The sequence below is a fragment of the Mytilus californianus genome, unplaced genomic scaffold (genome assembly GCF_021869535.1).
Source record: "Mytilus californianus isolate M0D057914Y unplaced genomic scaffold, xbMytCali1.0.p SCAF_2, whole genome shotgun sequence".
Lineage (NCBI taxonomy): Eukaryota > Metazoa > Mollusca > Bivalvia > Mytilida > Mytilidae > Mytilus > Mytilus californianus.
The window spans coordinates 105019745-105035788 of NW_026262668.1; the positions used below are offsets into that span (position 1 = coordinate 105019745).

General features: G+C 33.3%; 1 protein-coding gene across 2 annotated transcripts in view; it reads right to left on the reverse strand.

Moving 5' to 3' along the window:
* Positions 1-16044, reverse strand: part of LOC127728522 (arylsulfatase B-like) — a 25606-nt gene continuing 9562 nt past the window's right edge. For both annotated transcript variants that reach the window (XM_052235941.1, XM_052235942.1), the window contains exons 6-15: positions 15628-15734; positions 15307-15365; positions 14665-14766; positions 12111-12174; positions 9939-10036; positions 8245-8381; positions 7846-7904; positions 6575-6701; positions 6225-6355; positions 1-604 (exon numbers count right to left, since the gene is read on the reverse strand). In XM_052235941.1, coding sequence (XP_052091901.1) covers positions 432-604; positions 6225-6355; positions 6575-6701; positions 7846-7904; positions 8245-8381; positions 9939-10036; positions 12111-12174; positions 14665-14766; positions 15307-15365; positions 15628-15734 — 1057 coding nt within the window. In that variant the 3' untranslated portion in view covers positions 1-431. The remainder of the gene's footprint in view (positions 605-6224; positions 6356-6574; positions 6702-7845; positions 7905-8244; positions 8382-9938; positions 10037-12110; positions 12175-14664; positions 14767-15306; positions 15366-15627; positions 15735-16044) is intronic.

Here is a 16044-nt window from a genome sequence, read left to right on the forward strand (position 1 = left end):
CTGGTACTATGATGAGTTTATTTGATATGTTATGTACGCCATGATTCAAGTATCTGGTTCTAATTTACACTAAATATTTGATGCTGATTCGTTATTTGTCAATAGCCTTCTCTAATAGATATCAACCCCTCCCTATTTAGGAGGCATTGTTTGTATGTGAAAGGGGTTTTTGTTCCATTTTATCTTACGCTGTATAAGGGATGTCTAACATTAATTGTCTTGCATTGAACATCACGTTTTGTTGTGTCTATGCACATCTGGAAGTTCTCTAAAGAAAAAATAAAAGTAGCTCCGTGGCATTGAATAAATACATAAAAATGATATAAGGGTAATGAATGAGGAGAACTTTGAACAATAATTAAACAAATTGCATAATCGAGTGTATGTCATTTTAATATTTTCTTGAACTTTGATGTTTTAATCAATAAACACTAACACCAGCCAGGTGTCCAGTAACCATTATAATTATTTGGGCTCGATGCAGGGTCTGCTTTCTCTGTTAGAGGTGGAACTATATATTTCCTGTATTCATCAAGCCTTTCTTTCATCTTTTTCAACATGCTGTGCTCTTTGATGTGCAAATTATTATGTTCGTGAGGATCATCTACAAAGTTTTATATTAAAAAATAAGATACTGCATATAACAGTTTGACTGACTTTCTGAAAACGAAAATGTCTAAATGATTAAATTGTATATCATATAACAAAATTAAAATACTAAGATAATGTTTAAAGGACATGACTAAAGAAAACAAAACAGAAAATAACAAACTAGTAATACGAGGTCTACTTAAAGAGATAATTAAAAATAAAAAAAACTATATTGACAAGCAACTGCTTACTCAGATGGGAATTGAGTGGGGGGATCACATATAAAGCTACATTCATGGATAATGCATAGACTCTTTTCAAGTCCCACTCCTTGTGTTGCCTTGTTGTTGTTGTTATTGACCGTTTTCAAAATCCCGGATCCGCTTCTGTTACTTTATCACTGAACTTAAGTTGATCAAGAATATGGCAGTTGTTTTTCATTTGTTCCGTTGATTGATGGCGTTTGAATTTGTAGGTTTTTATAGACTTCCCTTTTTGAAAATGCCTTGCAGTTCCGTATTTTTGTTATATTATTATCAACGTACGTGTGTACCTACGAAATAGCGATGCAGTTGATGACTTTGCCAGAAAATGGATAAAGATAGAGCCAGATTAAACAAAACTTGAAACTTTATCTGAATGGTTCATGGATCCAGAGTGTCATTCAAAATCTACGACGTATGATGAAAACACTAGTTTCTAACCAACTTATAAAACCATGAGGTTGTTGATTTTTGATTCTCTCTTCGCGACACATATATGATGTTGATCTAGCATACAAAGACTAACAATATTGTTTTCATATGCAAAACATCATTATTTGAAATGTCTAACTTAAGAACTTGGAATTCACACAAAACTGGGAAATTCACATATACTAATACACCATTCACCAACAATTTTAGATTTTAGAAAATTACAAATTTATCCTTCTCTCATTTGGGTTGAACATTACAAATAAAGTAGAAAATCTCCCGCCTTTATGCTGGATACCTAAACTACACAAAAAATCCGTATATAGAACGATATATGGCCAGTCGATATATGGCTAGGTCGTCAAGATTATTGACTAACATCTTGAAACGTTCTTAGCCTCATTCTTTCTTAACTAAAATATGGCCTTCAGAAATAGTTTGATTAGGTGTATTCCACCAGCAGTGTCAAACAGATGAGGTCTTATAATTTCTGAGATCTATTACGAGACCTCATCTTCGCTAGGCAAGGGTAACAATCCAGTCCCCTCCTCTCCACACCATAATTTATGATTATAAGGCTGCGCCATCTACCGGTAGAGGGGGGATTGGATCGGAACATTTGGCTAGCAAAGATGACAAAACCATAGATCCCATTATTTTATAATATTAAAACCTCCCAATGCTCAATTGAAAGATCGAAAACTAATACATCGTCTCATTAAACAGAGGATTTCCTCCAAAAAGTGAGAATCTTCGATACCAATTTCTTGCTGATTTTATGAAGAACCGTACTGATTCCAAAAGCAAAATACACCAAAGATTAAATCATCAAATCCTGGATTTTGTTTTATCGACAACATATTTGTTCAGTTTGTTGAGTTGATATTTCGACTTCTGTTTGTAGTCATATGACGCAAAATTCGTACAAAAAAACTTCACAAAGACGAACAGAATGAAATCTTGAAAAGTTCTTTATAACTATTTTTAAGATATATTGATAATGTCCTGTCACTCAATAGCCAACATTTCAGCGAGTTGTTTTAAAACATTATATCCAAGTGAATTTGAGATTGAGGATACTACCGAAACTAAAAGGACTGCTTCATATCTTGATCTTTTCCTTGATATTGACATAAATGGACGACCTCAAACTAGAATTTATGATAACTATCAAATAGTAAACTTTCCATTTCTTTATAGTATCATACCTTCTTCTCCATCATATGGCGTTTACATATCTCAAGTGAGGCGAAATATACCAATGGTTCAAACTTATAAGTCGTAAATATAGTGACAACGCCATGGCAAAAACAGTTACAACCAAAATAATAACAACAGTATACAAAACACAACATAGAAAATTGAAGACCGAGCAACACGATCCCAACCAAAAACTGAGGATGGTCTAAGGTGCTCCGGAAGGGTAAGCAGGTCTTTCTTCACATGCAGATAAATTTCGTGCATAATAATGCTATACGGAATACATTAACAGGGAATTGTTCCTTAACAAAAAAGAGCAATGAGGAAGAACGACTGAAATCAATGGTTTGTTACTTTGATTTGTCTTCTCAAACGATTTCTGTGATTTTAACATCGGTAAACTACTATTGCTGGTATTCTTCACAAGAACAAATACTGTAATACATTGTTTTACAGAATGTATCTTCCAATTTGACCTAATATTATTTAGGAACTAACTTGTATTCCATGATAAATTCAGTACTGCTTTTTCTAATAGTTTACGATTAGTTTCTTATTCTAATAATGCAGCATAAATCTGTTACAGGCAATAAATAATTTATTTCTCATGAAAAAGGTAACGATACTAAGAATTGGAAAGTTGCAATTATCTTGCTACCGCTTGCACGCAGTCATGGTCAACGTCAATATACATCACCTACTCTCCATGATGTATCTATTAATGACCTGCTGCCATTTATACAAAAGTAGTAAGGTATTCATCACATTCGCACAAAGCTTTATTCATTACCCTTTCAAAACTTCATTCTCTGTACAACTCATGTTTGGAAACCACTGTTACAAACCCTTATTCATACCATTTCGGATATTGCTAGTCACAGACTTTTCAAATATGTTCGCATTGCAAAAGATGAAAAAGAGAAAAGATCCTTTCTTAAACTTTCCTTTGCCAACAAAGATCTCGATGCCGTCAACTTGAGCAATAGCCTTCATCATGAATTAGATCAATCGAAAATACCTCCCTATTTTAAAGATCAGTCTGTACCAATCATTTTTTATACCTATACCAAACCAATTGCAACTAAAATTTTTAATTACAAACATGTGTTGCAGGATCTCAATATTGACAACTTCAAGTCTAAACCTCCTGATTGCACCTGCACTAGTTCCCCATTCATATATAATCCGGCTGGCCACGTTATTACGGGTGACCTCAACATTGTCAATAACACTTCCCTGCGAAATGTATTATCCATAGGTCCGAAATATCGTGAGCCTAAATCCATCAACTGGAAACACAACTTCAAAATACTGATGGAATCAGTCGAGGATTATGCCAGGCAGTTGGTTAAACGCGAGAAAGATGGCGTAGATACTCTTTCCGAATGGATTAGGGCTGTGAAGTCGTTGATACAAATCAGAATTAAGAAACTGAATGGGTCTATCAATATCCATGCTACATCAATCTTTAAAGACCCAAAAATGTTGCAAAACACTTGTCATACCTCAATGACAAATATGTTGTTGTCCCCGCAGTTAAAGCCACAAACAACATCGTTTTTGTGTGTAATTTCACATGGCATAAACTGCTTGATGAATATGAATTAGGTATTGACAATTGTCTTGGAAACTCAACATATACCCCAACGACACTTAGGAAATCCTGGATAATCATAGGTCTGTTCTATATTCCTTTGGAATTTCAACCAAAGATGAGGAACTGGATCTTTCATCACTGTATTGGATACCATCTTCGCTAGCCAAGGGTTACGATCCACTTCCCTCCACTCCACCCTTGGCAGATTAAGCCAACATTTGTGATAACAATGTTGCGCCATCTATCGGTAGATTGAAGTAACGCCCATTCCTAATATATTATTCTTGACCAATGGTAGTACTTGAACTTTTCAATTTGGAGGTAAAAACACGGTAGCGTCTAGATTCAACACACTTGGTAAAGCAGGAAACGAAAATATACGTTGACATTAATGCATTCGTGCAAGAAACATACACAGGAACTTCTATTAGTTTATTAAAAACATTCAAATTGTCACTAAATATAGTCGTATGTTTAGGGATGTAAAGACTTGTTGCACAATAAGCACGTGGCAATTGTTTACATACACTTTCTACATTTACATGTGATCATCTTATAGGCGCTTTTTGATTGAATGCAGTGAGTTTCGACTGCAAGCAATGAAAATCATTACCTTGTGTCTCCGAAATTCTATCTCAATCTGCCAAGGGTGGAGAGGAGGGAAGTGGATCATAACCCTTTCCTAGCGAAGATGTATTGGATACCTAAACAACATAAGTGTCCTTACAAACAATGGTACATTGCTAGGTCAACGAAACCTCTTTCTAAATTATTAACATCAATTTTATCAGCAATCAAAGCCGGGCATCAAAGTTATTGTAAAACTGCATATTCTAGAGGTGGCGTGAATCTGATGTGGATACTAAAATTTCCAAAGATCTTTTAGAGTACATTCAATCTAAGACTCTGTCATTTTGCAATAGACTTTTTTACACTTTACTCAAGTATTTCCAATTTCAAACTAAAAGACAAATTGAAAGAGTTGGTATTGCTTTGTTTCATAGAAAAGAAAGTCCAACGTAGATAGGAGGGATAAATCATATTTTGTAAAAAAAATCACTCTGATTCAAACAAAAAATTCTCTGAAACTGACATTATCAAGATGCTTAATCTCTTGATTGACAACATATTTGCTACGTTTTCAACAAACAATTGGCATTCCCATGGGAACCAACCGTGCCCCTCTTCTTGCCGACTTGTTCCTTAATTCGTATGAGGCTGACTTCATACAGGAACTTCTTAGGAAGACAGAAGAGAAGTTAGTAGTATCCTTTAACTTTACTTTCCGCTATATAGAAGATGTTCTCGCACTAATTAATAATTCAAAATTTGGTGTTTATGTTCATCTTTTCTATCACATCAAACTTGAGATAAAGGATACAACAGATACAAGTCTGCCTCATATCTTGACTTACATCTAGAAATTGATAATGAGGGTCGGTTGAAAACAAAACTTTACGACAAAAGATATGATTACAGCTTCCCAATTGTGAACTTTCCATTTCTGTACAGCGCCTGCATAAGGAGAATATATCTTCCAATTAATACGATATTCCCGGGCTTGTATTTCCTATGATGATTTCCTTGATAGAGGGTTGCCGTTCACAGGCAAGCTACAATGTATTAAACCAAGAGTGTCAAATGGCGAAGTTGAAATCATCCCTTCGTAAATTTTACGGACGCCATCACGAGTTGGTTGACCGTTATGGAATATCCGTTTCACAGATGTTAGCGGAAATGTTCTTAATGTCGTAACTACAATCCCGTCCCCTTTTCACGAATGTGACATACCGAATTATACTTGTTACCGGGTTTGTACTAACATGAGCAACATGACGGGTGCCACAAGTGGAGCAGGATCTGCTTACCTTTCCGGAGCACCTGAGATCACCCCCAGTTTTTCGTAGGTTTCGTGTTGCTTAGTCTTTAGTTTTCTATGTTGTGTTTTGTGTACTATTGTTTATCTGTTTGTCTATTTCTTTTTTAGCCATGGCGTTGTCAGTTTATTTTCGACTTATGTGTTTGAATGTCCCTCTGGTATCTGTTGCTTCATTTTTACACATGTCATACTGAAGTGCTGATTGATTATATAATTGACAGTGAGACTTGAACATTGGTAAACTACTATAGCATTAAATTACCTCTCAAGTTATACAACTGGTAGTAGTCTACTTTTGGTTCATCTATTTCTAGGTCTTCCTCGTTCTCAGGAAGTGGGTACCAGCCATTATATGCACCAGCAAATCCTTCTATTAATTTGTAATCACCCATCCTATATAGCAAAAAGTACATGAATTCTTTATATATAGTATAACGTAAGTAACAGGAAAGTGAAATATTACATTATATTATTGACCATTTAGTGCATGGTATATCTTAAGTGTATAATTGAATCTAAAATAAAATAAACGGAGACAATTAAATAGTGTCAATTATTTACCAGTAGATATTACATCATCCAAACCGTCTAACTATTTTGATATAAACAAACCTAATAGCAGCATGCCCTACAATAGGTACTACAGAATCGTCGAGGTTATAGATGAACTCTGACCTTAAGGAGGATGGAACTCCTTCACTTATGCTTGGCCACAAATCCACACCATCTATTCCACTAACTTTAAGATAAAAAGATAAATCCAAATATTAATATTCCATTTACTATAATAACAAAGACATTATCATCAATAAAAATTGTGTTGGACGAGGGTAGATACAGTTAGAGGGTTCACTTTTCAGCAAAAGTGTCTCAAATATTCATTATTGCTGATTTAAACATTAATTAATGTAACCTTTTCAATCTATTAAAAGTCTAACATTTCAAACAAAGTAGTAACTGTTACAATGTTGAAAGCAGTAGGACCAAACCAAAGTGAAAGATAAAAAGTAGTGGAAGTACTTTCTTACGCCAAAACTGTTTAAGTTAGTCCATAGAACATAAAATTTAGGTTTTCCTACGTCAAAGTTGAAAAGGGTAAAATTCTGTTTTAGATTGTGAAAAAAGACAAACACAATTTTCAAACGGGTTTTTATAAAGTCTATTCCATGACTTTATTTGCTTGTGAAGACAATATTTTTTCAAGAAGCAAACACAATATTAATCTCTTTGTCTACCTAACAGACAAGAAATTTTTTAACTTAGTTAATATTTTTATTATTTAACGAGTACAACGATTATTTTATTTTAACAATAAAACAAAACTGTATTGCATAACTGTTGTTTTACATTTTATCCAGATTACAGCGTTAGTCTGGAAACCCTTAAGTCACTAAACTTCCAGGAAATACAAGTTTAGCAATCAAATGCAAAATATTAATTTTACAATTTGTTACATTACTACATTCATAAACATTGTTAATATATTACAGTACAGCAATTTTTAATATGTATAATTTTTCAATCGCGTATGCAGCAAGCCTCAATCGCATATACAGCAAGCTTCAATCATATTTGTAGCAAGCATACAATCACAGATTTTTTGAATACTTCATACTTTTTCAGATTATCTTATGATAAGGGATTTCCCGTTTTGAATTTTCCTTGGAGGTCGGTATTTTTGTTATTTTACTTTTTAAAAATAACACCACAGTGTCATTTATTCCATCTATTTAACCGCTTTAGTGTTAAGTCACATATTAGTCAAACAGAACATGTTAATGTTAGGGGCTATATTTTTGACGATCATTCACAGAAAATGACCAACTATTATTTAATCTATACATAACACCTCAGGATTAAAACTGACTGAAAAATATGTATACCTTCACCTCCTCCAGCAGCAGAGAGAATTGTTGGCATCCAGTCCACAGCATGAATCATTCTAAAGCAACAATATAAAAGCAAACAATCAATTCAATATTTGAGGTTAACTACTCGATTCTATAATTTTCATTTGTTAAATATTTTCAGATAATAAAACATTTTTGTATAGATTATCATGTCAATTTCGAAGAATAAAATATGAGATTAGTAGTTTATTTAATGCATTACTTGGAAAAGAATTTCAAGTAACTTCTTATTTTTTTTATCAACAAACAAAGCAAGTATACCACTGATTTTGCTACAATCAACACTGGAATTATGTTTCTTATAATAATGGAAATAAGTTCTCAATACAATAATAAACACAAAAAAGGTACTGCTACTATTATATTTATTACCCGTCAAAAACAGTATTAGGTTTCTGAAGTCCCGAACCGTATACGAAAGCTGAAGCCCGAGTTCCTCCTTCATATACTGTTGCCTTACCCCCTCTCAGTGGGTAATTATTCCCAGAATAGGTTGTCCAACCACCATTCTATAAAACAAAGTTCGTGTCTTTCTTGAAAAATATATTTAAACTTCTTTGTATAAGATTTATTAGTAAACACTAAGAAACATTTAAAATAGTCAATAAACTCTACATAGATACCAGGATTAAAATTTTGTACTCCAGACGAGCGTTTCATCAGTGATGCTCAAATCTTAAAATTTTAAAAGACTAAATAAAGTACGGAGTTGCATTGAGGGCCAAAAGATATCCCAGAGGTTTTGCCAAATACAGCTAAGGCAATCTATTCCTTGGGTAGAATATCCTTAGTATTTCGAAAAACTCAAAGTTTTGTAAAGTTAAATTATAATTATGACCATATCAATGAAAATTCATGTCAACACAGAAGTAATAAAATTGAGAATGGAAATGGGGAATGTGTCAAAGAGACAACAACCCGACCATAGAGCAGACAACAGCCGAAGGCCACCAATGGGTCTTCAATGCAGCGAGAAACTCCCGCACCCGGAGGCGTCCTTCAGCTGGCCCATTAACAAATATGTACTAGTATACTAGTTCAGTGATAATGGACGCCATACTCAACTCCAAATTATACACAAGAAACTAAAATTAAAAATGATACAAGACTAACAAAGGCCAGAGGCTCCTTACTTGGGACAGGCGCAAAAATGCGGCGGGGTTAAACATGTTTTTTGAGATCTCAACCCTCCCCCTATACCTCTAGCCAATGTAGAAAAAAACAAACGTACAACAGTACGCACAGTAAAACTCAGTTTAAGAGAAGTCTGAGTTCGATGTCAGAATAGGAAACAAAAAAAAAATAAACAAAATGACAATAATACATAAATAACAACAGACTATTAGCAGTTACTGACATGTCAGCTCCAGACCTCAATTAAACTGATTGAAAGATTATGTCTTCATCATATGAATATCAGGCACAATCCCTCCTGTTAGGGGTTTAGTATTATACCATCATAAAATATATGAGAAGAATTTAACCCGTGTCATGCCAACAACTGGTTTTAGAATAAATATGTATAATTCCGATGCAAAGACCCTATAAGTGAATCAATATTAAAGCCAAAATATGCAATCTTTAATGACCTGACAACAGTATCGTAACTATATAATTCATTACATTTTCTGATGAACAAGGAAAGATTTTTGTAAAGTTCAGTACAACAAATAAGCAGTCAACCATCAAACTTGATAATGCTCGGATAGGTTCTAAAGTATCTTAATATGTATTTAATTTTAATGATACTATGTTTTCATTTTTACACATACACAAAATATGGAATTCATCTCCAATATAAAAGTAAGGAGATGTTGAATGATTATTAATGAGATAACTATCCACCAGAGTCAAAGTCACATGGATGTAAGCAATAATAGGTCATGTATGGCCTTCAACAATGACCAACGTGTAGTTCCTCATGACACCTGATGAGAATATTCAAATGAATTTGCATTGTATGTCCTTTACATATAAATAAACACGTATGTTTGTATTCAATATAAAAAAAGAAGTGTAAATATAGTCCTGGGAAAAGGATAATATTAAAATTTTCATATTCTTACATCTGCAGTAAATATAATAAGGGTATCTTCAAACATTCCATTACGCTTCAGTGAATCTGTAACGTTTCCAATGGCATCATCCATTGCTGTTACCATTCCTGTAAAATCAAAACATCATTGTTCTTGTACGTCAGTTAATCTTCAATGGCCATGAAATAACAAACTCAATTCTGAGGAAAGTTTCAATATAAAAAGATGTATGTAATATAAGCCTTGCTGTCCAGTTTAGCAAAAACTTTATTTCATCCATGCAATACAAAAAGTGTTGTGTAAAAGTCAGTAAGACAGCAGAAATAAAATGATTCGCTGGGGCGCAGCTTGATACGACCGCAGAGGTCGAACCCTGAACAGTTGGGGCAAGTATGGACACAACATTCAATCTTGATACAGCACTGAATTTGGATTGTAATTAAATATTTGACACAGCATAGGTTTCTGACACAGAATAAAAGTGGTCTAAGAACTTAAAAAAATTTAATTTACCTATTCAAACCATATCATTATTATTTGCTTTTATATATAAATCAGAAATAACCAATTTAAAATGGAAAATTTTAAAGAAAAAAAAAAAAAAAAAAAAATCCCCCCCCAAATTTTTTGAACCCCCTTATGATTCATCACCCCCAAACTCAATCCCAGCCTTCCCTTTGTGGTATGGTACCTTGCAGTACAATTTCAGAGAGATCCATACACTTGAACACATGTTATTGTCTGGAAACTAGAAAAATGCTTGTTTTTTGGCCCCAAATTCCTAAACGTTTAGGGCAATTACCCCCAACCTCAAACCCAGCTTTCCCTTTGTGATATGGAACCTTGCAGTACAATTTCATAAAGATCCATACACTTACACACAAGTTATTGTCCTGAAACTAGAAAAATGCTTGTTTTTTTGCCCTTTTATGGCCCCTAATTCCTAAAATTTTGAGGGAATTACCCCCAAAATATATCTCAGCCTTCCCTTTGTGGTATGGTACCTTGCAGTACAATTTTAGAGAGATCCATACACTTGAACACAAGTTATTGTCTGGAAACTAGAAAAAATGCTTATTTTTGGCCCCTTTTTGGTCCCTTATCCCTAAAATTTTTGGGCAATTACCCCCAAATTCAATTCCAGCTTTTCCTTTGTGATATGGAACCTTGTAGTGCAATTTCATAAAGATCCATACACTTACACACAAGTTATTGTCATGAAACTAGAAAAATGCTTGTTTTTTTCCCCTTTTTGGTCCCTAATTCCTAAAATTTGGAGGCAATTATCCCCAAAATCAATCCCAGCATTCCCTTTGTGATATGGAACCTTGTGATACAATGTCAAAGAGATCCATACACTTACACACAAGTTATTGTCTGGAAGTTACAAAATTGCTTATTTTTGGCCCCTTTTTGGACCCTAATTCCTTAACTGTTGGTACCATAACCCCCAAAATCAATCCCCACCTTTGTTTTGTGGTATTGAACCTTATGGTAAAATTTCATTGAGATCCATTCACTTAAATTAAAGTTAGAGTGCGAAAACTAATGTGTCTTCGGACGACGACGCCGGAGACGACGACGACGCCAACGTCATACCAATATACGACCACAAAAATTTGTTTGCGGTCGTATAAAAAGTAAATACAAACAAACAGCAGAGGTCAATTCATAATAATCAGTGATGGTAAAGCTTTCGTATATATCTAAATTGTCACAAGTCTATACAAGTTGTGAATAAATTCAAATTGAATTTTCAAATATGAATTGAACAAAACTGTAAACTAATGCTGGCATAATATTGCATATTTCCCCTTGACTTCTTTTAAGAAATTTTGCATGCTGTCACTGAGACAAAAACCGCAAAAAAACTGAACAAATTGAATATCAGAGTTACTGCACTGCCTTCATGATGAACAAAATAATCCAAGGTAAAGAGTTAAGAATAATGGATGAAAGGCAATTGACTCAGATGATTGATTTGCTGAGTTAGGAAAAAAGTCATTAATCATCATTTAAGCATTTGTCCTGTGATGTCTTTTACCAGTCAGTTTCCGGTTATGTATTACAATATGAGTGTCAAAATTGTCTAATTCTTAGTAATATATTGCAGTTAAGAAATAATAAATATGACAAGTTTTTTTTCTGAGCCGACTATTTTGAATAAAAAAATAAACCAAGTTTATTAATAGAGAATATTACCCGAATATTTTCGTCTTCCTTCGTTCTTTATGTCTTGGTACATATTTTCGTAAATTTCAGGAACCTAAAATATAAATACTATTTATACAAAATTGCACTTAGTTGTGAAACATTATTTTCATTATACTAGTAATTTGTCAATATTTTGTCATACATTGTAGAGATTTTTACTTTTTTCAAATTGTTTTTAAATCATTTACTTTTGTAGTTTGAATTTACTGATATAAATGGAAATACACTTTCTAAGGCTCTTACAAATATCATCTATATACATATAAGGTCAACTTTGCATTTTACTATTCACAAAAATAAAGAAGATCATGTCGAAAATCTGTCAGTACTGAAGAACCGACTACTAATCTGATAGCAACAGGGATAAATAGTCCACAAGAAGCGGTATCAATCCAAAGCCAGTAAGATAGCAAAATGTAGTCGTCCTAGCGCATTCATGGATTTACCTTCATCAGGAACACTCAAAGCCTCATTGGCTTTGAGCGTTCCTGATGAAGGTAAATTCATGAATGCGCTAGGACGCCTACATACTTTGGTTCAATCAGTCAGCAAGGTTCCCTCCTTAAACGGGATATTAGTAAACCTAAAATTAAATTAGATACTAAATAAAACTGCGAAAATGCAAAAAACAACCCCCACCTAAAAAAAACCAACATAGCCGGTATCACCAAATTTGCATTTATACATGATTTTAACTGTTAGTATAAAAAATGTAACTGTTCTCTCTAAAAAATGTTACATCTTCTTATTTTAATAGTATAGTTTTTTTAGAAATTATATAAATAGCAGCAATAACCATACTGGCAATCCGACGTTGTTTTTTTTTTTAGAAAGAACCTATCAAAGATACAAGTGTATCTTTTAAACACGCGTTTTGGCTACACAAGACTCAAAAGTGGCAATCGAATAAAATTAAAGTTTGGAAACAAATAAAATTCGAAGTTGAAGAGCACAGATAACCAAAATTTAAAAACATGTGGCATATATAGCTAAGGCCATCTAGGCCATGAGGCGAGAAACCTTGGAATTTCAAATAATTCAGCATTTTATGAATAGCAAGTTGACCGCATCATTGATGGTTCATGTCAGTTTAGAAGTGCTATTAACTGTAATGATGATACCTTCATGGACGAAACGTCCACCAACAGTGGTATCGACCAAATGTTTGTTAAATTCCAACAACAGCATTATAGGTTTATAATTTAGTTAGCCTAATTTGCATTTCGTCTGCACATAACTCATCAGCAGCGTTCGTATGAAAACAGTTGGGAGGCCAAATAAAACAAGAAGTTAAAGAGGTACGAGAAAGCAAAAAAAAAAATCCAAAATGTTAGGCCAAATCTGATTAATTCGATTATGCATTGGGGTAAAAAATAATAGAGTTTCGAACAATTTAACATTTTATAGACAGTAAACTGTATGAAAATTATTATCAATACTACATGCCAGTAAAGCGGTGAAGACTATTGAACTGGCAATACCCTAGGGGCGAAACATGCACCAGTAGTTGGATCGACCCCGTGGTGTTTAAACTCAGAAAAGATATCAAGGCTATGATTTAGTATGCCAAACGCATGATTCATGATTAATGACATCCGACTCAAAACAGCTAGAAGGCAAAATCTAATACAAATTTCAAGATCATTGAAAATAAAAAATGCCTTAAAGCCGGATTTGTAATAATATAAGCAACACGACGGGTGCCACATGTGGAGCAGGATCTGCTTACCCTTCTGGAGCACCAGAGATCACCCCCAGTTTTTGATGGGGTTCGTGTTGCTTAGTCTTTAGTTTTCTATGTTGTGTCATCTGTACTATTATTTGTCAGTTTGTCTTTTTATTCTTGGCCATGGCGTTGTCAGTTTGTTTTCGATCTGTGGGTTTGACTGTCCCTTTGGTATCTTTCGTCCCTCTTTTGTGCCAATGATTGCTTATGCCATCTATGCATTAGGGTAGAAAACCCTTAGAGTGTCGAATAATTAATCATTTTATAAGCAGTAACATAAAATGACTGTATCAATTATAAACATATATGTATATATTTTCTTTTGACAATTTGAAGCAAAGTTTAAAATCTTATATATATTGATATAATTGTTGCAAGTTTCAAATGCATTTTTCAGAGGAGATTAATTGTTTTGTTTTTTGCATGTCCAGTGGCAAAAATTTCATGCAAATTCAGGATGATAGAATATTAGACAATATATGTTAACTCGTATATTCAAATGACAAATAACAATTATATAATTGCTGCTTCAAAATAACATTTAGTCAGCCATATTACCGTAGTATCCAAAATCTTGGCTTACCAATTAAAAAAACCTCCATTGCAAAAATAATTTTTTATTATTGTTGTCGACTCTAGAGTTGTCCCAACTATTGTAACTGACATGAGACCACAAAATTTTACCTTTCAAGAACACATAAGGTTACACCCAAAGCAAATACAAATATTACTGTCCTTGCAGTATCAATGTCAATTGTAATGTTGTGTGCTTTCGCAGTTTACCTTGAGAGTACAGCAATATCAGTAAAAACTTACCTGTATTGGTTCATGAACTGACTGGAAAGGAAGGTACAAGAACATTGGTTGACTTTTATTGTGTTGAGTGATGATTTTGTTAGCTCGTCGGGCATAGGCATACTGTAAAATAAAAAAAAAACCACACATGTGAGATTTTTCTTTATATATATATATATAATTATAAAGATTTGATTTTGTTTTTTAAAGTGGATGTACAGACACAAACAAATTTATAACAATCTATTCACTTTTTGGTCCGCCTAAAAAAATAGAGGTGTGTTACGTTTTCTGCTTCCGTCTGTCATTATCGTATCAGGTTAAAGTTTTTGTTTAAGGTAGGTTCATGTTTGAAATAAGTTATTTCGTGCTCATATCAATATGAAACTTAATACTAATATTCATTTAAAATATAAATTTTTAAGCATATACAAAATTAGGGTTTTGAATCAAAATTTCTCTGTTCACTTGAACTTGTAAATGTGATGAAGCGATTGTGGTTTGGTGTCATATGAACAGGTTTTCTTGCTAGAATAGATTGTGCTTTTGTCGCATTAACACTTAATTGTTTAACCAATAGACCAGATTATTACAGCCATACACACATATACAAAAGCACACGAACGCACTTCATAATTTTTCAAAAAAACCTTGCCATCTTACCGTAGAGTATTCGTTTGGTCGTATTGGTTCTTTGTTATCACGGAAATCTGACCCATTAACTGAAATAATATAATATCAGAAACACATGAAGCAGTATTAATCTGACATCTAATGTATTTTCATTTGCATGTTTATTTTCAAATATCAAATTGTTATTTACTAAAATTAGACAAATAGAGATCAATCTCCTACTTAACAAAGTGTTCTATTAGCATTTAACTTTGTAGGTTTGACCTAAACATGTAGTTAATTTTATAACGATAGAAATTACTATTTAATATACATGTATATTGCTTTTCATATCTTATGTCTCAGACTTACGAACTGTATAGTTATAGTAATCTTCTTGTCCGTTATAATATCCATAAAATGTATCGAACCCACGGTATGTAGGAGTACATTCCCATTTGCACATTCCTAAATGCCATCTGAAAGACATAGATACATGTATTATCCACGATTTTCGAATTTTCTTTTACCATTTTTGAGGACAAATAGCTTATAAACAGATTATTCAATAATCTTTAACTTAAGGTGTATACTGATTGTCATCCCACAATTCTAAAATATTTCGCATTCGTTCAGCAATGAAGATGCCGATAGTGAATGAACGTGACGGTCATATATATTGACTTGTGAAATCTCAAATGTTAAAATGTCTTGAGTATACATTATAACTCAATAGTTTTACAGTTTCTTAAGGGAAAATCAGTTACCATTTTGAAAAAAACTTTGAAA